Source organism: Cricetulus griseus (genome assembly GCF_003668045.3).
Source record: "Cricetulus griseus strain 17A/GY chromosome 1 unlocalized genomic scaffold, alternate assembly CriGri-PICRH-1.0 chr1_1, whole genome shotgun sequence".
NCBI classification, from domain to species: Eukaryota; Metazoa; Chordata; class Mammalia; order Rodentia; family Cricetidae; genus Cricetulus; species Cricetulus griseus.
The window spans coordinates 1,663,925-1,685,726 of record NW_023276807.1 but is presented as its reverse complement, the minus strand read 5'-3'; the positions used below and the strand labels follow the sequence as shown (position 1 = coordinate 1,685,726).

The window sequence follows — 21,802 nt, the reverse complement described above, 5'->3', positions numbered from 1 at the left end:
AACGTATGTGTTAGTATAGTGAGTATCAGTCAGCTAGAGATTAGAGGAAGAAACTATTAGCCATTCAGGATGGAAGGATGGAAAGTGATCCAGTAAGAGGGAAGAAAGGAGCTAGGCAGTGGCAAAGTGAGAGGGCTAAGAGAAAGGGGGTACAGTTAGGATGTAGGGAGTGCCCTGCGCAGGGCATTCAGAACTTGGGGTGGAGCTGGGTGCAATGCATATAAACCGGCTGAGGGAGAGGATGGGGAGTTTGCAGCCAGCCTCGGTAACACAGTGACATCTTTTCTTCTTTTAAGGTAGGAGGCAGGGCACAGGGAGACAGATGTTACAACTGCGAAATATGTGAACATGTATTTGAACATGAATTCCATCATTCCCTAGCCTGGACAAATTACTAGACACCTCCTGCCCATTTTTCTCCATAATGGCAATCTAGTACCTACTTCAAAAGACTCCCAGGAATAATATTACTACAAAAATTAGTCACTACTTATCAAAACTATTATCATTAAAGAAGAAAATAGATTGGAATTCAATTACAGACGGTCATGAACTTCAGGCTAAGGGGAATTTGTATTAAGTTTTATAGGTAGTAGCAAGCCAAAGTTTCGTGTGGAGAATGAGGTAGTAAGGTCCGACGGGTTCATTTACTTATTTGTGGTACTAGAGACAGAAGCCAAGGCCTTGTGCACAGCAAGTAATGTAAAGGAGTCTACCCCAGGGCCACCACTGAAGCTTTAGGGAGGCCCATCTGTGGGAGCCATAAGATGGATAAATTACAGAGGAAACACTGGGGACCTACAGAGTGGAAGTCCAGACGCTCGATGAGAATCTAAACCAGAGGGATGTGCTCCTAGCACAAAAGGCAAGGTAAGTGGTGGAGAAAGCTAACTCCAACTAGGGTCTAGCTCTTACATGAAAGGGTGAGATACTGAACTAGACACTTTACAAAACTTTAAATGCTAAATCCATGTCACACATACTTTACCACAATTTATTCTTTTTAAACTTACTGTATGTGTATGAGTGCTTTTGCCTGCATTTATGTATGTGCACCATTAGCATGACTGGTGCCTACAGCGGTTAAAAGAGTGCATCAGATCCCCTGGAACTAGAGTTTTAGACAGCTGTGAGCCACCATGTAGGCACTGGGAACCAAGTTACAACTTGGCTTATCGGCTTTTAGTGTAAGAGAGCTGAGAAGAAAAGATGCTCTCCTCTGAGGGACCCCAAAACCTGGAAATAGTTAAGAAAGAAAATAAAGGCTATTGACACCTCTTTGTCTTCTAATACAGAGAGGAATTAAGATTACATCACCTCCAGCAATCCAGATGCACCCTCCACGACCCTATAGTCCCATCCCATTTATTCTAAACTGTAAGGGTACTCATCCGATTTGTTCTCCACATATCCCTTAAATATTTGCAGTGAAATTTCTCAGGTGCTGTTAGAATAGTTAATACTTTTTAAACTCTTTTCATTTTTTCTTTAAAGAATGCCACTCACATGGAAAGTCTATGCATTACATTGTCTTTCACAGGGTGACACACTCATGAAGCCAGTACCTACAGGACACAGAGAACACAACTAGCATCCCATAAGCAATTTCACAGTCATAGAAACACTGCTCCAAAGCCTCACAGGATAATCAATGTCTAAGTTTTGAAACACACATTCGTTTACCTACTTTTGAAACTGATGCAAACAAAACTGTAGAATATTGGTGACTGGTTCCCTTCACACAATAGTGTATTTGTAAGATGCCAAGTTGTTTACACATAGCTTCAGTTTATTCATTCTAAATACTATCACACATTCTTCTTGGGGCATTTATGTCACAACTTATTTACCCATGCTATTATTGATAACCACATGGAAAATTCCTGTGTGGCCTATTCATTTAGCATGATCATTTCTGTCCATTTGCTTCAGTGACTACGTGCACACAATTCTATTATGCATAAATCCAAGAGTGAAACTTCCACACTGTAGAGCTTGAACATACCCAACTTATGTAAGCAGCTGGAAAACTTGGAAGGAAGAAAATTTGCAAGGCCTTTGTAGCAAAATGTGAGTTACACTAATGATTCAAAAAAGGTGCTACCTCCCTTCTGCAGCTCAGTGGGTTGAGGGGAGGGCTGTGGAAGGTGTAACTTCAAAGGAAGAGGAGTATTGAAGTAGGACTGCTGACCCACCCACCCGGTCCTGGGAGGCCATTTACTGTATGGTATTTTCAGCAGCAATGGCAGCACAGGATACTTAACAGAAATAACTCAGGTGTGTCCATTCTTCAGTTAGTGTTGCTAAAAGTTAGAAACAAACTGGTGCCACTGTTACAGAGAAGTGACTTCTTCAGTGTGCTACAACAGAGCATCAATGTTGCAACTCAGAGCAGTGGCATTTGGGCTGAGAGACTCTACATTGGTTTGTAAACATCTAGAGAATGAAAGTCATTTCAGAACAAGCCTAATTTCCAGGAGACTGTATAATAACTTCTACCTCAACAACCATGCTAATAAAATTTCATTTACTGCTGAGATACTACACACACACACACACACACACACACACACACACACACACACTTAATTCTAAAACATAAAAAAGGAAAAAAATAGGGAACCTGAATAAAATATAGACTTCAGTAGAGAAAGATCAAGGCACATTACAGTAAATGTGCCATAGCTGTGTAAAAAGTTAATGAAAAGAAAAATAGGAGAGAGACTATATAGGAATTGAGACACATATAGGTATTTAGATTTGTCTGCAAATCTAAAATTATACTGAAAAATAATGAATTTTAAATGTCTACTTGAAAGACCATCTGCATGTTGTAAAGTACCTGCAGAACTTCTTTCAGGATACACTCTAAGAGATTTAGACACACACACACCTGTGCACGCACACACACACTTTCCATCTATGAGCTTAGGTACACAGACAAATAAGGGACACATTCTATCTGTGCTAATATTGTGTTTTGTGCCTTGCTATAAGATAAGAATGAGCCTTTATTTTCCATTCCATCTCCTCCAACCTTTCTGACTTTACACTATAGGCATTTAATAATTCATTAAGAAGCAATCCTCTAATAATCTCCAAGCAATAACGAATCAAAGCTCCAAGCACAGCTAACATTCCAAAAAGCACATCTCAGTAATCTAAAGTCATCAAGTCCTTGCTTATATTTCAGGGGCAGAAAGAAAAAGAAGCAAACAGGCTTTCATGTATGAGGGAAAACTGCCACTAATATGATGGAAGAGCCCAGGAAAGGAACCCGGCAGAAACTCAAGAGACCTGGCCTCATTCGGCTGTACCACTAGTTAGGTCCACTCTGTGATGCTTGAACATCATCTCCAGTCCTCAAGATCATGATTTCAAGTCTATAATCAACTATAGTACCTCTGCTATTCACCAAGATGTCCTGAGAATCTTAAAAAAAAAAAAAATGACATCTTGCCACTGAATGAATACCTATGTGTATACACACACACACACACACACACACACACACACACACACACACACACACACACACACACACACGGGGGGGGGGGAATGGGTGAATGAAAGAAAAGATAAAGTTGGCTTTCCATGGTACTTTTCTTTCCTTAACCTTGTATTAGAAACCACAGTACTACATAGGCTCAGTTTGAAGAGTGCTTGCCTAGCATGCACAAAGCTGAGGGTTCTATCCCTAGCACTACATAAAGCAGGTGTGATGTCTCATATTTGTAATCTTAGCACTTGAGAGGTAGAGGCAGGAGGATCAAAAGTTCAAAGTTATCCTCAGCTACATAGTGTTCAAGGCCAGCCTGAGCTACAGGAGACCCTGTCTCAAAGCATCTCCCTCAAAAGATAAAGTAATCATACCACTCTGAGAACTGCAAGTATTTACTTGCTGGTCAGCAGTACTTTGCAATAGGTCTAGGCTTCCTTGGTTTATCCCTAGAAGCTTTGAAATAGGTTGTGGTTCTAGCAACTTCATGTATTTAAACTCTTATGGCTGGAGTTGACAAGCTTCTTATTAAAAAGCCAAATAATAAATATGTTCAGCTTTATGGGATCATATAGTCTCTGTGGTAAACCCAACTCTGTTGTTATACAAAGGGAAATACATAGGGAAACGAATGGATCTGTGTTTAGATAAAACTTTATTTATAAAAGCAAGTAGCAGTGTAGGCTATAGTTTTCCAGTCTCCTTCCTAGAGCCACAGTGGGACAGGAAAAGCAACTAGAAAGACAGATTTTTGCAAACCTACATCACAAGTTCTCACTAAAACAGTTTCATTTGCAGGGAGAAAACGCTTATGAATCAGGCTCTTGACATACCTGTGAATGTTCAAGTTTCCCCTGCATGAACTGGTCACATCACCAATACCTAAAGACAGAGCAGGAAAACACTCTCCCTTATATGGTTGTTATAACATAACGGGATGTGTTAATTTATATAGGCAAAATTTACATGGTGACCTGCAAAAGTAAAATACTAGGTTTTAGCAACTTTAGCAATAAACACAGAAACCCAAGCCTGATTAATATCAACCGTTATTCCTTCCATATGTTAAGCTAATAATTAAGATAAATGCCAAGGTCATTGGCTTTCCTGGAAGACCTATTGTGCTTTTATGCAAGCCAGTGCTTTAGACCTGCAGACTCCTGGTCTTCCATAAAACACTAAATTTACAGATAGCCAGAGTAATTACTATTTGACCTAACCATTCTGATTTATTTGGGGATGGGACAAGAGTTGTTCACCAGAGTGAATGTGGGGGCCAAGATCATCTGTGTCTTCCTTTTGTGTCTATCCTAGCAAAACTATTCCATTCTGTAACAGTTAACTTATTAAGATGAGCTCCATGTTAGCTAGGGTTTCAGTAATGGGCTGGAGCAGACCTGGCCCACCGAGATCAAGCAAGTGCCTTTTTAAAAACTCATTTTAAGAAGTGTCTCTACATGGCTTTGCCAAGTAAGCAAAAACCATGCCAAATAGTAAAAAAGGCACTTACTTGACTCCCATAGGCCAGCTCCACACTCTAGCAGCTAAGATGTCACTGGCATGGAACATGGAGAGAGAGGTGGATATCTTGCCAGCCACTGAAGGAATGGCCATGAAAGACCTAAAGGAACAGAGAAAAGTTAGGTCAATGTCAAAAGGTGATGGCCCTGAACCTGCTAGCATGGCTACTTCAGCCTACAATGCCAAGAGTCTACACAGACCTCCTGAGAGCACTCCTGGAATAAATCCAGATGGATTAGGAGGAGCCTTTCAGAGAAATAAAGTATTAATTCATCTATTACCACATGGAAAGCTCACACAGATGGAAGAATCAGGAAATCTGAAGCAACAACCCACAAACTAATACTTTCAGAAACCCTTGCAAAGATGGGGGACTTTTTTCACTCTATTCTGTGCTTCAGAATATAAAGATAAAACAGAGAAGTCTAACAAACAATGAAGAAATGTGTGTTTCTAATGAAAGTAGATTCTAACAACAAACACTTCAGAGAAACCAGGCTTACTCCTAAAACTCAGAAATCCTGGTACACTTAAAAACACAGGGCTGGGGCGATGGCTCGACATTTAGAAGCATGGATTGCTCTTCTGGAAGACATGGATTCGATTCTCAGCATTCACGTGGTGGCTTATCTGTAACTCCAGTTGCAGAGGATCCAATACATTCTTCTGGCCTCTGCAGGGCACCAGGCATGCATGTGACATATGGACACAGATGCAGACAAAACGCCCATACACATAAAATAAACAAATAAAAAATTATGAAAAACTGATCCAGGTCATTGGCCTAGTCACAAACTCTCTGGTGCAGGGGTGACTGGAGACTACTAAAAACCAAGAACAGTAATAAAAGGAGTCTTCACACACCAGAAATTCCTCTCCCCACCCATGCGCTATACCTGGCTTCTTTAAAACGTGTTTATCAGAAAAGCAGCAACAGTGAAAACACAGAACAGTCATTCTGTCAGTCATTCTCCTCCTTTCCAACTAGTCACTCCTGAAAATGAAAACAAGACAGACAGACAAACAGACAGACAGGCAGACAGACAGGCCTCTTCCTTTACCAGTGTCCGTTCAGTACCTGTCTTCAGATCATGGAAGAAACACACAGCTGAGCTCAGACATCCCTGAGCCTCTGGAACTGGAACATTGTTCAAAAGGCAAACATAATGTTTTCATTCTAAATAAGTTTTTTTTTAAACAAATATTCTTGTATGACCTTTCTTTTTTTCAAAAAAAAATATTTATTTCTTTAGTGAGAATTTCACTGAAATTTATATCACTTACACCCTTCACAGCCCTTAATTCTAAGATGTATTAAAATTGTTCACTCTTTTTAACAGACAGTCTGGCAGTTCAAATTGCCCAGGTCCCAATTAGTTTAATTACAATTGGCTACTCGCTGTTAATAGCATATCTGGCCAGACTACATCTTGAGTGTCTGAGTACAAATTTCTTCTGGATTTTGGCTGTGCTTGCCTTGCCTTAGCGACCAACCCTGGAAAGCATCCCATTTATTACTGTTTCCCTTGCTGTGTCAGCATTTCTGGTTAATGCGCAGCATAGCCAATCACTTGGAGGGACAACCTGAATGAAGCTTTCCACTGTTGACTCTGTGGAAATGCTCAAACCATCAGCCAGAATTTTGCAAATGCAATACAAAAGCATGAAAGAGGATTTTAAAAAAAGTATTCAAGATTGTTCCTTAAAGCAGGGACTGTAAAGTAAGAATCTACACAGACTAGTACCTAAGACTGAGTATTAAAACAGATATTTATTTCACATCAACAATCTCAAAAGGGAGTCCCTCTTGTCCTTTTTAGAACTCGTATTTCTTCAGCTTGCTCCAAAAAGCCATGCCACAATTGAACAACATTTTTTTTACCATAAAAGGCATTATATCCTTTTACAAAATAAAGCATCATCTATGCAATACAGATTATCCCAAACACAGAGAAACAACAAGTTGGTGCCAACAAGTTTCTAGCCACAGCCTCTCTGCACTGGAAACACCTGCAGACTTCACTGGAGTAAAGCAAGCTCTCCCACAGCAGCCCAGTCCCGAGTGAGCTCTCTCTTACAGCAGATGCTATTCTGCACTTTGCACAAGATGTATTCATCTGTGTGATGAGACATTACTCCTCTCCGCCTTCTCTGGGGGAAGTACAAAGGGCTTTCCCAGGAATATGATAAATGAGGACACTGCACACCAAAAAAGGAGATTAGCTTTTCTGAAAGACAAAACAGCATTCATAGTCTAACTTTAAAAATGACATAATAGATTCCTGTCCCTCACAATATTCAATGAAAAACATACACACAGTGAAACAATCATTCATATATCATCAGAGACAGAAATGCCACAGAGCACTTGAGACAAATGAACTGGGGCTAGAGAGATGGCTCAGCAGTTAGCAGCACTGGCTGCTCTTCCAGAGGATCCGATTTTGATTCTCAGCACCACATACTGGCACTTAACCATCTGTTCCAGAGACCAGATGCTTTCTTCTGGCCTCCAAGACATGCACACGGTACACCGACAAACATGAAGACAAAATATCCATACACATAAAATAAACACATGAAGTTTGAATGAATGAACCAGACAAAGTAGTTTTGTTTCAATGTGCACTGGTGTTTTGCCTGCATGCATATCTGCATGAGGGTGTTGGGTCCCCTGGAACTGGAGTTACAGACAGTTGTGAGCTGCCATGTGGGTGCTGGGGATTAAACCTGGGTCCTCTGGAAGAACCACCAGTGTTCTTAACCACTGAGCCATCTCTCCAGCCACCCAAAGTATTAACTAAACATATTTTTATGTTGTATTAATTTTATTTATTTGGGGAAGCAGTGCAAATAGAGGTCAGAGGACAACCTGAAAGGACTGGTTCTCTCCCTCCTCCCAATGGGTCCTTTGGATTGAACTCCAGTGATCAGGATTGGTGACAGGCACCCTTACCCACTAAGTCATCATGCCGACCCTCAACTAAATATTTTTAAACTGTTATGCAAAGAGAATAAACTGGAGAAAGATACACAGCATAAAACCCCCTAAATATGGCTTTACTTAATTACTTAATTTACTATTATTTCTAAATAGTTTTAAAGCACGTTTATAAAGCTATACAAGGTTTCAAGATGTGCACATACACAGCAAAAGGTTAACCACGCCCTGAAGGGAACCACCATCCAGATAATGTTACTTCTGGGAAAGAGACAGGAAGCAGGACTGAGGGGGGCTTCTCGGGGGATCAACTGAACATGATGGGAACCCCTAGAAAATCCCCTCTCGTGACAGGTCTTTCCGAGTGAACTCCTTAGTGAGCTAGCCTGTCTTCCTTCTTTCTCCTGGGATTTTCTGGTGCTGGATGCAATGTGACCTTTTGACATATAACTCAGGGCCACAGTCCATCGCTGCAACTAATCTTACCAAAATACTATAACAAAACTATTATGGTTCCCTTTCATTCTCCTCCTACGCTACTACAAGCTCTAGCAATCACTAAAAGGAAAGCCATTTCATATTTCAAGCTCACCCAACTTTGTGGTATTTGGCCATGCTCAGAATTATAATTCATTCTGAATCAAAGACCAATGCAGAATGAGATATTAAAATTAAAGAAAGCACTGTTCAGCTCTCCATTAAATAAATCAATATCCCAAAATTCTGTAATGTGTTACACTAACATTCTGCCTTACCACCTCAACTGTATTTAGAAAACATCTTAAGACTTAGGTCAGATCTACAGATCTGAAAATATATTTAATATTTTACTTTCTTTGGGATTTAGAGATTAAAATAAAAATGTTAGGCATGTGAATATACACACCCTTAGATTAAAAAAAAAAAAAAAAACCAGTCACATCTGACCAGGAATTCCTTTTTTTCTCTGTACATAAAAGCTTCCTTCCATCATCAGCACTTACAGATCTGTGAAGGAGGAGCAAGATAAAATGACCGACCAAGACAGACTGGCAAAATCTAGTATCTTTTCTGTGAAGAAGAAAAAGAAGAGGAGGAGGAGGAGAAGTAGCACTAAGTGAGAACTCTGGGAGCTTTAATAGCCTCGTTAGGTTTTTACTGTTCCCACTGTATTCAACCTATCTTTAAATATATTTCTTTAAAGTATCCTGCTATCCAAATTCTGTTTTAAAATTTTTTAAAAAATGGGTTTTTATCACAGTTGGCCACTTGCCATGGCCTGCTTCAACGGCAGCTAGCAGGGTCCTGGCAGTGCAAAGATGTTGCTCTGGTGAGGGCAGGATGGAGACGGAAAAGGTTAACTCCCAAACAAACACCTGCAAAACTCTGCCTCCTTTGCAATGTACGCAGGGAAGGAACATGGAGCTGGCAGTGCCTCTTCAAGCAGTTCCCTCCTATCTTCTGCAGAAACCAGGCTGCCCAGCTCCAACAACAAAAGCCAGGCAGTGATTTTTGTGCTACTCTCTTTCCTTTTTTGTGTGGTCCTGGGGATAAAACTAAAGGTCCCACACATGCTAAGCAACACGCTACAACCTAGCCCTACTGTAGCAATTGTTTATTTGTTTGTTTGTTTGTTTGTTTGTTTCAAGACAAGGCTTCTCTGTGTAGCCCTGGCTGTCCTGGAACTCACTATGTAAACCAGGCTGGCCTTGAACTCACAGAGATCCACCTGCCTCTGCCTCCTGAGTGCTGGGATTAAAGGCACCACTGCCTAGCTATGACTACTGAGTAGCCTTTATACAGCCCTGACTGCTTCAACATAATGCATACTCCTTCAAGATTATTTGCTGTTGCATGAATCAGAAGTCATTCCATCACTGTAATGTCCTGGCAGAGAACAAGATGATATATAGCTGCATTTCCCCTGGAGCTAAAGGATTTAGACAATGGGCTCTGGGAATGTCTAACTCACTGACTCATCCATCCAAAAGTGATTGACTATCTAGGCTCTCAACACGGAACTAGAAGACATTACAGGCTTCTAGTTGCCCACCAATGCCATGAATGCCATCAATACATGAATATCATGGACAACTAACCACTAACTAAGGTCTTCCTGATACACTTTGCACTAATGTAACTACAAAGGAAATTATAAACATTTTGTTTCAAGCCAGCCTGGCACAATTTAGAATTAATTTACTAGCACAATCCTACCTCTGCACTCCAACTTTGACTGCTTGTACCTTCTACCAACTCTCCAACTCTTGGCTCCCCAACACATCTATCTGCACCTCTTCTGCCATTCTCTCAACAGTTTGGATTAAAAAGAAGAGGTGGAGGTCAATGGAAACCACAAAGGAGAAAGATGAAACTACAGCCAAAATGACTTTTTAAGGAGGATGAATACAAAGTAAATCACTGACCAAGGTATCAGATGAAATTATGGAAACTGTCGTGATGAGGAACTGGGGGGCTGTTTGTCTTACTCCAAGCTCCTGACCTCACTGTAAGAATGAAACCTAGATGTTGAACTTTAATGAAGCCACACAATGAAACAACAGTCACTTATAAGAGTTATAAAAATAATATGAGTCAAGAGAAATGGCTCAGCAGTTAGGAGTGAGTACTGTATATTGATCTTGCAGAGGACCAATGGGGTCCTAATACCCACATCAGAAGGCTCACAATCACCTGTCATTCCAGGGCCAGGGGTTCTGACACCATCTTCTGGCCTCCATGGGCACCCATACACAGGTGACATAAACTCACATAGACATACACATATATGAAAATAATAAAATCTTTTTAAAATATGCAACCAGATTCAGTGACACCTTAATCCCAGTATGCATGCCTATCACACACACACGCACAGAGAGAGAGAGAGAGAGAGAGAGAGAGAGAGAGAGAGAGAGAGAGAAATACACACAAATAATAAGCAAAATAAGCTTCTAAGGTTCACTTAACTGAACATTTTTACTTAACTGACAAAAAGACCAAAGAGGTTAAATGTCTCGTCCAAGATCAAATGCAAGTTCGTGGACAAGAGAATTCACACTTGTATTATACCACATGCACCTTCAATTACTTTAGTGGAAAACACACAAATATACACACATTTATCACCTCTCCATTTAAGTGGCTTAGAAAACTAACAATAGCCTGTCGGCACAGCTATCAGTTCTCCAAAGACTTCAAGTCCCACCAACGGCATGACAAGCACAGCCTCTTCCACAGAGATGTCGCAATGTCTCTGAAAGACGGTCATAGTTACCAAAAGAATGGATGCCCACATTTGTGGAAGACCAGAGTCTATGCTTCCTAAATAAACAACTCCAGACTACTTGTTTTCATTTTAGTTTCATAAGCAACGAGAGCGGTGGAAGAACCAGAAATCCCTGTATTTACGTTTCTAATGTAGAAAGGAAGATGGGTAAAATTTTCCTAAGAAGAACACTCGTGCATAGGAATGCCTGCTTAAGGGGAAGTGGCATTCTATGCACAGAGACACTAGACAACCATGTGATGAATTTGAATGTTTTCCCAATGTGGAAACAAATGTTTAAGGAGAGAGGTATGTTTACTTATTTGAGCATCACACGATGTGTACACAAACCAAAACATCCCATCACAGTTCCCCTTAAACAGGTATAGGTATGCTTTTTATTTGACGATTCAAAGAAGATTAAAGGAAAAGATAAAAAAAGATAAGACCATTATCATACAATGTTCAGTAGGCTCTTAAGGGAATCAACACTTAAGGCTCTGCATTAATACATACAAGAAAAAAATTGGAAAGCTAGAAAGAACTAAGTCAGAGAAAATTATTCATAATTCCTCCTCTGATGAGCGTAACACAAAGGGCTACTGCATAGAGCTTTGGGAAGAGCACAACACACAGAACGCAGTCTTTGTACAGGGATTTTCTGAGTGTTCTTCATGCTGTGTGTGCCTTCTCAGACTGCTGAGAAAATCTCCTAAATTCTATGTAGAGGGGAGGTAGAAGGAAAGCAGGTACATGATAAGGCAGGCATCTGATCTGATAAACAAATGTCAAAGTAGCTTGTAATAATGAAAGCACAACAATACATTTCAATACAAAATTAGAAGCACAGAAAAGAACACAAAGAAGCTTACTTAATAAGCATTATAGAAAGGGAAATTTAAAGATCAAGAAGCAATCTTTGTGCCTGAGGAATAAAGTCAGATCTTGAATTAAACTGCCCCCAACCCAGTGTTACCTAAGAGCTTGGCAAACGGACGTAGCCTATCTCTCCTGTGTATGAAAGTGCTCTCCTCTCTACTGGCCTCTCTCTATCCCATGTATCCTATCCCTAGCTAATGTCCCAGTTCAGCCATCTCTTCCAGATCCACTGCACTGATTGGTCCTTTATTGCCCTCTACCTCTGTGGTCCCGTACTCTCTATCTACCCTTTACACAGACACCAGGATGACCCACATAAAAGCATACACTTCATCAAGTGGTTCTCCTACATTATATCTTCAGCAATGGTTTGTTTTTTGTTTGATTTTTTTTTTCAAACCGTGGCTTCTTCAGTTGCAAAATCAACTTGAAGGAGTCCCTATAAGTACTTCTTAATCAGAAAAGAAACTATGCATACCTCATACAAAGTAAAATTACTATTTCATAAATTTTTTCTTCAGGTTAACTTGGATGCCAGCACATACATACACACACACAATGGACCTTTATATATCACATAGTTCCACGATGGCGTGAGTCCACAAATGGCCACTACTGGAGAGAATAAACTTTCAGCTCCTTTCCAAGTCGTTCCACTATCACAGCCTGATCTCTCCACATAGAGCGGTGGTTAAGAAACAGAGGCTGCAACCCGGCTCTCTGGGATGACATGCCAGGTATGCATTTGCTACTGTGTGGTCCTAAACAAAGGCTGTGATCCCCGCACAAGTCACGTAACCAGTAAGAGGTAATTCAGTATTGCTATATGTAAAATGAGAAAAGTCTTGGGGTAACTCAAAAGTTGAGGGAGAAAATAATGCAAAGTGCTTGTTGAAACTGATAAATATCATTATTATTGGCATCATACTATTGCCCTACGTAGCTGATATTTGTCCATATTTCCACTGTAACCAACTTCCTTCTACTGTCATGTCACACTCCGTGTGCTGAAACACCAAACACATTTTCCAGTCCCACGTGCATAAATTAGATTGCTTTATGTTTTAGCTCCTGTGAGGCAACCTCAGTGAAGCCTTCCTAGTTCCAACAGGTAGCTCTTAATGCTCCCATTCAACCTCCAGAAGCAAAAAAAAAGCAGGCATTGTGCCCCACACCTTTAATCCCAGCACCCACCCAGAAGGCAGAGGTAGGAGGATCCCTATAATTTGAAGCCAGCCTGGTCTACATGGAGGGCTATACAGAGAGACCGTGTTTCAAAAGAATAAAAAGGAAAGAAAAGAAAGAAAAACTACATTTGAAAAGCATTGGCAACACAAGTCAAGTCACACTGCTTGCACAATGTCCCCTGGCCAGACTATACAATCTCATTTGACCCACCAAAAGTGGCTGTCTTCCTTTGCACAATGACTCACAAGGAAATCCTATACAGCATTTCCAAGTGATTCTGGGTAATTTAACCTTTGTAGGTGGAGCATTTTGTCATAAAGTCCATTAGAAACCTGACAGAACTATCCAGTATAGAAGCAATACTCAACAATTAACACATTTATTGGAACTATTTAGCATTCCAGATTAAATTACCAAGATCCCTAGGAGGCAAACACCTGACTCAGACCCAAGTCAATCAGCTAGTGCCTGAAGGGACATGGGGAAAGATATGAAGACTGGAGACAGTAAGAAGGACCTTGAAGTCTCTTAAAAGGAAAACTGCAGTAAATGCTTAGGAAGGAAGAGGCAGACGCAGCTGGAGACAGAGGGAAAATGGAATTAGCTTCAGCTAAAGCCACAGTCTTTCTCCTGTCTATCGCCAGCGCTGAAATAGTTCCCAGTACTAAAAACAGGTAAACCCATCCTCAATGTCTGGTTCTACAAAACTGAGGTAATAATGCCTCTCACAAGGTTAATGGTGGGAATTAAAGGGCATTACCGATGCCCTCAGATCTTAGATCTCTCTACACTGCAGAGGTCGGATAGTATAAGCTAACTGGTTGGCTCTATTGTTATTTGACAATTTCTCAGTCACTTTAATTTTCTCTGCATCAAAGTTTAAAGCAGACATTAATATCTTAAAACGCCCTGTAACATCACTCACAATTCACAATAGACAAGAAGCATGACACAATCCTGTCTTAGGAAGCAAGATAACTTAAAATTTTTGGTACCCATTAAAACTGTCAGGACTGTGAGCTGCTGCTGACTATTGGCCTCTGCAACTTCCTAGAGACTGTTTCATGTATTCCTCAACAACCAAATGGACAATAAATAGCAGAAAACATGCAAAAACTGAAAATTTTAGTAATGATGCAAAGAAGGTAAACATACATCCTTATGGATTAATACATTTAATGTCACCAAAAAAACAGCCTTAGGAAAAGTCATTCTTTTTTAAGAGATGTTAAGATGTGATGTCCTGTTATCCAGTTATTTCAGAACTGCAGTAGGAAAAGGCTTGCTTTAGCAAGCTGTTAGATCCAGTTGGTGATGTAATTTACCAAAGTTACATTTTTATGACTATATAAGATTCAAGCCTGTATACAGTTTATGGGCCAATAGCTCACTAAACTTATTAAAATTAATTTGCCTGATGTCAACCTTCATTTTTACACAGCTGTCTCACTGAAAGCATTTAACAAAGTGTGCAGAAATAAATGGTTTGTTTCCCCTTTTGTTTTCATTCTGCAGAAGACAGCTTTTTTTTTAAGGATTTACCTGTATTGTTTTTAATTATGAATATGTGTGTGTGGATACATGCATATTAGTGCAGATGCTCACAGAGATGGCCAGAGGCCTCAGAGAGCCCTGAGCTGGAGTTGCAGGAGGTTGTGAGCTGCCTGACATGGGTGCTGGGAGTTGAACTCTAGTCCTCTGCTTAGAGGACTAGAGCAGTAAGTCCTCTTAATCACGGAGCATCTCTCCAGCCCTGGCAGATTTTTTTTAAGCATTTGTTGTCAAGCTTGATCTATATCAGAGAGCATTTGTTCGAGGCTGAGTCACAAGTTATGTACTTATTCTAAGAATTCTAGCCCAATTAACTTTTCCCCAGTTCACCTTTTAAAACCAGTGCTAACAGTTTAAAGCAAAATACACGACCATGTAATTGAGTAGGAAAACAGCTAGACTGGAGAATGAGGAAATGTTCAAGCCCTTTCACCGCTGCATTCACAGATACTATGAAAAAAAGCATTCCATCTCTCTCACACTCCTGCTTCCTCTAAGGCAGTGGTTCTCAACCTTCCTGATGCTTCAACCCTTTAATATAGGTTATTTTCATTGCTACTTCAGAGCTGCAATTTTGCTACTGTTAAAAACCGTAATGTAAATATCTGTGTTTTCCAATGGTCTTAGGTGATTAGGTGATGATCCCTGTAAAAGGGTCATTTGACCCACCACACGCACACACACACATATGGAAGGGGTGACCCACAGGTGGAGAACCACTGCTGTAAGGGCTTCAAAGTTCTGTTCTAGAATTGTTTGTATACAACAGCTATAATTTTTCTAATACAGTATAATTCTAATACATCCATGAGATCCAGTTTAATCAATCCAATTAAGAAAAAGGTCCAATTAAAATATAATCTTGACCTTCATCCCAGTGGTTATTCACATGATGACATCATATTACAGAAGACCTACAGGAAGCAGTGGAAGTCCCAAAAAGAAAAAAAGGGGGGGAAGGTTGGCTGTGAATGTATTGTCTTTGACTACGTCATCCTTGATACTACATTATCTACTTAGATGTTTTTCTTCTATGAAGTTCCATAGAGCATAAAATAAAGTCCTCGGAGCCTTAAAAAAGATCAAATAATCAGAATAGATCCAAGTTCATTCACTCATAATATTTTATGGGACTCAAAAATAAGATTTTTAAGATGAATAAAAGGATGTTTACTTCCTTAAAAAACAAAACAAGTGTGTTCTAAACCAATTAATCCAGGACCTTCAGTATTCCAATACAAAAGCAGAATAAAAACAACACGTTTGGAATCTGGTTGAAGCATATATTCCTAATAATCTGGGTAATTATCATATTCTAACTGGTTATGAACAGAAAGCTACTGACCACAACAGAGATAACGTTGTACCAATTCTTACCGCCAATCCATCATAAAGAAATGTGACATACAATCAAAAGCATCACCAAGCTTAAAGCAATTTTTCAGACTTGGCTTCCTTGACAACAGGCTAAAAGAGTCAAGAGGGAAGGAATAGTAAGATACACATCTTGGCCTTATCTCCCCAGAAAGATAAGGAGTCCACCAATGAAACAAGGAGAGTACAGTGTTGATCTGCACCCTGAAGATAATAAATTCTACCAGGATTTAGATTAGAGAATGGAAAAAAGTTAAGAGACAGGAATCAGCAAAGTTAAAATATAAACTAAGCACCGGGCGATGGTGGTGCATGGCTTTAATCCCAGCACTCGGGAGGCAGAGGCAGGTGGATCTCTGTAAGTTCGAGACCAGCCTGGTCTACAAAAGCTAGTTCCAGGACAAGCCTCCAAAGCCACAGAGAAACCCTGTCTCAAAAAAACCAAACATACATGTTTTTTGAACCCATATCCATTTAAAGGAATCTTAATCCCTAATTTCTTATTTACCGCAAATATAACCTCAGAAGTTACTCCTCTGTTTCATTAGATTTATGAAGTGAGGGCATTGGACAGAAGGTGTTGTATGTCAGCCTCTGGCCTGAAATGTACCTTAGACATAGAGGAATGAATAGGAGTAGTTGTGGCTGAAATTCAGCCACAAAATATGTTTAATAGTAGGTATGGATGGGACATTTGGGGACAGTGCTGGCTTAATTACAGTAGACTTTTTTGTGCATGGATCCAGCAAAGGACAGACAGACTCAGACCAAGAGAAACACGGAGAACTAGGGTTTAAGCCTAGCATTCTCATACAGGCCTATAATCTCATGCAGGCAGATCACTGGAAGTTCAAGACCAGCTTGGGCTGCATAGTGCTACAGACTCTCTCCCTAGAAGGAGGACTGTGTATCAAACAAAGTAGCCTTAGGTAAGTTGCAACAGTATTACAGCCAAAAAAAAACCCCAAAAAAACCCAAACTGTAATGTGTAGAGAAGAGGGGCCACAAATTCTAACAGTGTGATGCCTGCTTGCCATTTTGTAACTCAGCACAGACGCTGACCACCAGGAACTGCCAACACCCAGGCTGTCATAATCAGAGATGAAGCAGTTTGATTTAGCAAAGGAGTTGCATAGCCCACAGGGAAAGGCAATTACCCTGGAAAGAGCATCTTTGGAAATAGCAGCCACCTTCGCTACTCACACAGGAAGGTATGCAACAAACAGTTTATATTCACTGTCAGTGCTCCCAAGTTAGACAACAATAGCAGGCTCCTTATACAAGAAGGAAAATCATAATAAATGATGCAAAAAAAAAAAAAAAGACCTGCTAAGCCATGTACCTTTACTGCTTTTTTGCATTGAAAGATGTTCTAGAATCAGACAGCAGGGGTGCACATTTGCAGTCTTAGCTAGGTGGAAAACTGAAGCAGGAGGGCCTCTTAGAGCCAGGAGTTAGAGGACTGCCTGAGCAACAAAGTTAGATTTTATTTCAAACACTGAATGAAATATGTTTTAATAGGGGAGTGGTGAACGGTTATATTTATAACTGTATGGTCAAATTTACCATTTTATTAAAGTTCTATTTGCTTTAGACTCATTTTAAAACAATGGCTCTCAGCCGGGCGTTGGTGGCGCACGCCTTTAATCCCAGCCCTCGGGAGGCAGAGGCAGGCGGATCTCTGTGAGTTTGAGACCAGCCTGGTCTACAAGAGCTAGTTCCAGGACAGCCTCCAAAGCCACAGAGAAACCCTGTCTCTAAAAAACATAAATAAATAAATAAATAAATAAATAAATAAATAAATAAATAAAATAAAAATAAAACAATGGCTCTCGACTTGGCTGAGCATGGTGGCACATGCCTATAACCCAACACCAGGGAGATAAGAAGCAGAAAAAGGAGAAATCATTTGGTCTCAGTTTGGTGAGACCCTATTTCAAACAACAAACAAACAAACAAAAAAGATGACCCAAGCCAGAAAAAAAAAAAAAGAGCTATTATCAGCTGTGACCCTTGGCTCTAATTTTCTGTACCTACTACTGCTGAATAAAAGTGGCACAAGTTGGACTTGTGATCAGACTCAATGCAGACTACCATCTGCAGCATAGATGGGATGTCTCCTCTCAGCCCCAGTGTCTTACCAAGTAGGATCATTATAAGAACATCTATTGTTTGGGGCAAGTTGTTTGTTCCATATTCTCCTACTCTATGTGCCTCAAAATCACATACACTTAAAAGATTCCTACTCCTGCAGCTTTGAAATACACAGAATTTCCTGGCAGACAATTAGTTAATTTTATAAGTAAAAGGAGAGATATATAAAAGTGAAAGGCAACTGTGGTTTCTTATACAATAAAAAAACACAAAAGGGGAGTCATAATACCTGGGCAGAAAGAGGCTTACCAGCTGTGTACTCTTGGCCAAGTCTCTCTCCTTTCTGGGCCTCAGTTTCAGGCTTGGAAAAATCAAGAGTCAAATCCCTAAGAGACATCTTCCAAACAGAATGCCATGTGAGGAATCATAGAAAATCTGATGGGAATACACACACACAATGGCTTTAGAGCAATTGAACAAAAATTCAAAATCTGCTTCTACAAATTTAAGTCATCAGGTTCACCTCTTTTCAAATCTTAGGATCCCAAGTTCATTTACAAGTCACCATTCCCATGACAACACTTCTGCCCTTCAAAAATAACACTTCATTTTTAATTGGGCTTTCAGCTACAAATTCAGCACACCACTTTTACCCACCCCAGAATAGCACAGAAGAACATTGTCATGAAGTATCCATACAAGGAAGACACTCACAGACTGGTGGTGCATTTGCATGGTAGAAAATACATGAGGCACAAATTTTCAAACACCACTTGAATACCACACCCAAACAATATTAAAAAACGAACTGCAAAATCAGAAAATGCCTCATATGAAAACAGGTAACTCAGGAAGTCTACCAATAGTTCAGAGGGAAAAGGATGCCATCAGATTTTGAGGTGGCCTTTATGTCTTCCAGAGAACATAACTAGAGGCCATGAAACATGCAAATCAGAATTGAACTATAGAAAAACTCGGCTCCCACCCAAATGCTTCAGCAAAGCAATGTCAGTATGCCAAATACGAAAAAGTACAATTTTCTCACAAGAAGGATGATCAGGTCCGTAACTATGGCTAATAATAGCAATACTATCTTGCATTTGCAGAGCCTCGGTTCTTTTCATAGCGCATTCCCACAATCTTGTGCTATCATAGGTCTAGGGGTATCCTCTCTGCAAACCTCCAGTCCTTTCCTCTTTGGAGATGGGGAATCAGAACAAGGCAGGTCATGCATGATGCATGGGCCGAAGGCACCACTTTCTCTATTGGGCCAGCTGCAGTGAGTCTCCCATCGCCACACTACACAAGTTCAACCTATGAAATTAAACCTACACTTGTTCTCTCAGAGTTGGCCAGAGACCAACACATATGGGCCTCGAAAGTCCAAAGGAAGAGAACCTGCTGACTTATTAGGTGAAAAACTCCGTGCCAAGCTCCTGTCCCCCCACCACTACACACATAGACAGAGCCAAGCTCCCGTTCCCCCCATCAATGTACAAACACGAGCGCGCGCGCGCGCGCGCGTACACACACACACACACACACACACACACACACACACACACACACACACACACACACACACACACACACGCACAGAGGCTGTTCAGACAGAATTCCTTTTCCTTGCTAGGCAATAAAACCTGACAAGAACTGGTTAACAGAACCACCAAATCTCTGCCTCCGTGAACAACTTGCCATGCTGCCTCTCTTCTCTTGTGCCTGCTGCACTTCCTTTGGGCACGAGTGTAGCGTGAAAGCCAAGCCTCCGAAGGGACCACCGGGACCTTTAAGGACCCGAGGGGATGATGCTTGCCTCCTGAAGCAATGCAGCATCCACCTCGAGGAAACTGGTTCCCGGAACACACACACACGCAGGGACTCAGAGAGGGATAAAGTTTGATTTCCCTTCCTGCGCCTTCCTAGGGGGCCGAGAGAGGGCGAGGCAGCAGCCTCCGGGGGTCCTGGGGTGCTCTCCGGGGACAGTTCCTAGCAGCGCGGCACTGCCACTCTCCTGACACACGGGCAGCCGCGGCAACTCAGGACGCCCCAGCGCGCCCAGCGGAGGAGAGAAGGGGACAACTCGCACCGGGCTCAGTTCGGGAGCACGAGAGCAAAGCTGTCAGGAACGACGGAGGGAGGGACCGAGCCCAGAGGCGGGTCAGGGAGAGGTTCAAGTCCCGTGCCTTCCCCGCCCTGGCGTCCCCAGTCCTGCGGGAACATCCCTGCTGTCGCCCCTCCTCCTCCTCTTCTGCCTCCCGCCCGCCCGCCCGCTCGCCGGCTCGCCCGCTCTCCCTGTCTTCGCAGCCGCCGCCGCAGGCGCTGAAGGACACGGCGGCTCGGTGGCCCGCCACCCCGGGGCGGCCGCGAGTTGAGGGAAGTCGCCGGGCGCCCTGGCCTGCCCGCGGCTCCCCACGCCGCCCCGCCCTCCCCGGAGCCGCGCTCGCATACCGTCCGGTGCTGCTGGTGCTGCCGGTGACGGCTGACGGCCAGCCCGGGAAAGCAGCCGGCAGTCAGCGCCCCGCAGCCGCCGGCGCCCCCGCCGCCGCCCCGGGAGCAGAGCAGCAGCAGGAGCGATCTACCTGCGGCGGCCGCCATCTCTCAACTGGAAACGGCGCTGGCCCAGGCAGCGCAGCGGACGGCCGGGGCGCGGCCAAGACCCGCCACTCAGCCGCACCTGGCCAACTGCAGCCCTGACTGAAGTCTCCGAGGCGGGGCCTTCTTCGAAGCCCAATCAAAGAGCGGGAGAACCCCGGCTTCGGGCTGTCCGTCACTTCTAGAGTTACCTTACAGGCAAATTCTAGGGAACCGGTCTTTGGCACTCGAACCTCTTGGAATAGAGCAGCAAGGGATGACAAGTTCGATTTGGCTAATCTTTACTAAGCATCGTGGCGTTGGGAACTAGGGAAATAGATATCTGTGCAAAGCTCGTTCGGAGTTCTGAGTGTCCTAAGTTGTCTACACAAGCACCCAGTTGGTCCTATTAAGGAGGTTGCTACAACTCTCGACCACATGCCTAAAGTTAGCAGCCATAACGAATAGCATTTAGATATGATGAAACTCAGCCTGAATCATAAAGTAATCCAGTGACAGTACTGTGTAACATAATCTAAGGTATAATGGTAGTAGCATCGAAGTCCCAGGATGCCTGTCATTGGGCTGAATGAACAGGGGTTGCCTAAGACCATCAAAAAACACAGATATTTACATAACAATAGCAAATTTACAGTTATGAAGTAGCAACGACGATAATTTTATGGTCTTCGCAACATGAAGAACTGTATTAAAGGGTTGCAGCATTAGGAAACTTGAGAGCCACTACACAAGGAACAAGTTCTCAGCGAGGGTTTCTACGTTTTCTTAGAACACTTCCTAGTTGTTTGTTATTGTGAGCGGCTCAATTCTTTCAGGTCCTTATAAAGTATTGGGGATGGTAAGGCGATTAATGTTTTTAATTCTAATAAGTATCATTGTAGTTTATAATATAGCCTTACATATGAAGTGGTTT

The 21,802-nt window shown here is 41.8% G+C and overlaps 1 protein-coding gene across 4 annotated transcripts in view; it reads right to left on the bottom strand.

Annotated features, from left to right (window-relative positions):
• Mcu (mitochondrial calcium uniporter) overlaps positions 1 to 20,914 on the bottom strand; it is a 164,803-nt gene extending 143,889 nt beyond the window's left edge. Inside the window, exons 1-3 of one of the 4 annotated variants that reach the window (XM_035452218.1) lie at positions 20,746 to 20,882; positions 5,010 to 5,120; positions 4,333 to 4,473 (exon numbers count right to left, since the gene is read on the bottom strand). In XM_035452218.1, the coding sequence (XP_035308109.1) occupies positions 4,333 to 4,359 (27 nt within the window). In that variant the 5' untranslated portion in view covers positions 4,360 to 4,473; positions 5,010 to 5,120; positions 20,746 to 20,882. Of the gene's footprint in view, positions 1 to 4,332; positions 4,474 to 5,009; positions 5,121 to 20,745 lie in introns of all 4 variants that reach the window. The other 3 variants (XM_027388327.2, XM_027388325.2, XM_027388326.2) reach the window with 3 other exon arrangements.
• Positions 20,915 to 21,802: the final 888 nt, after the last annotated feature.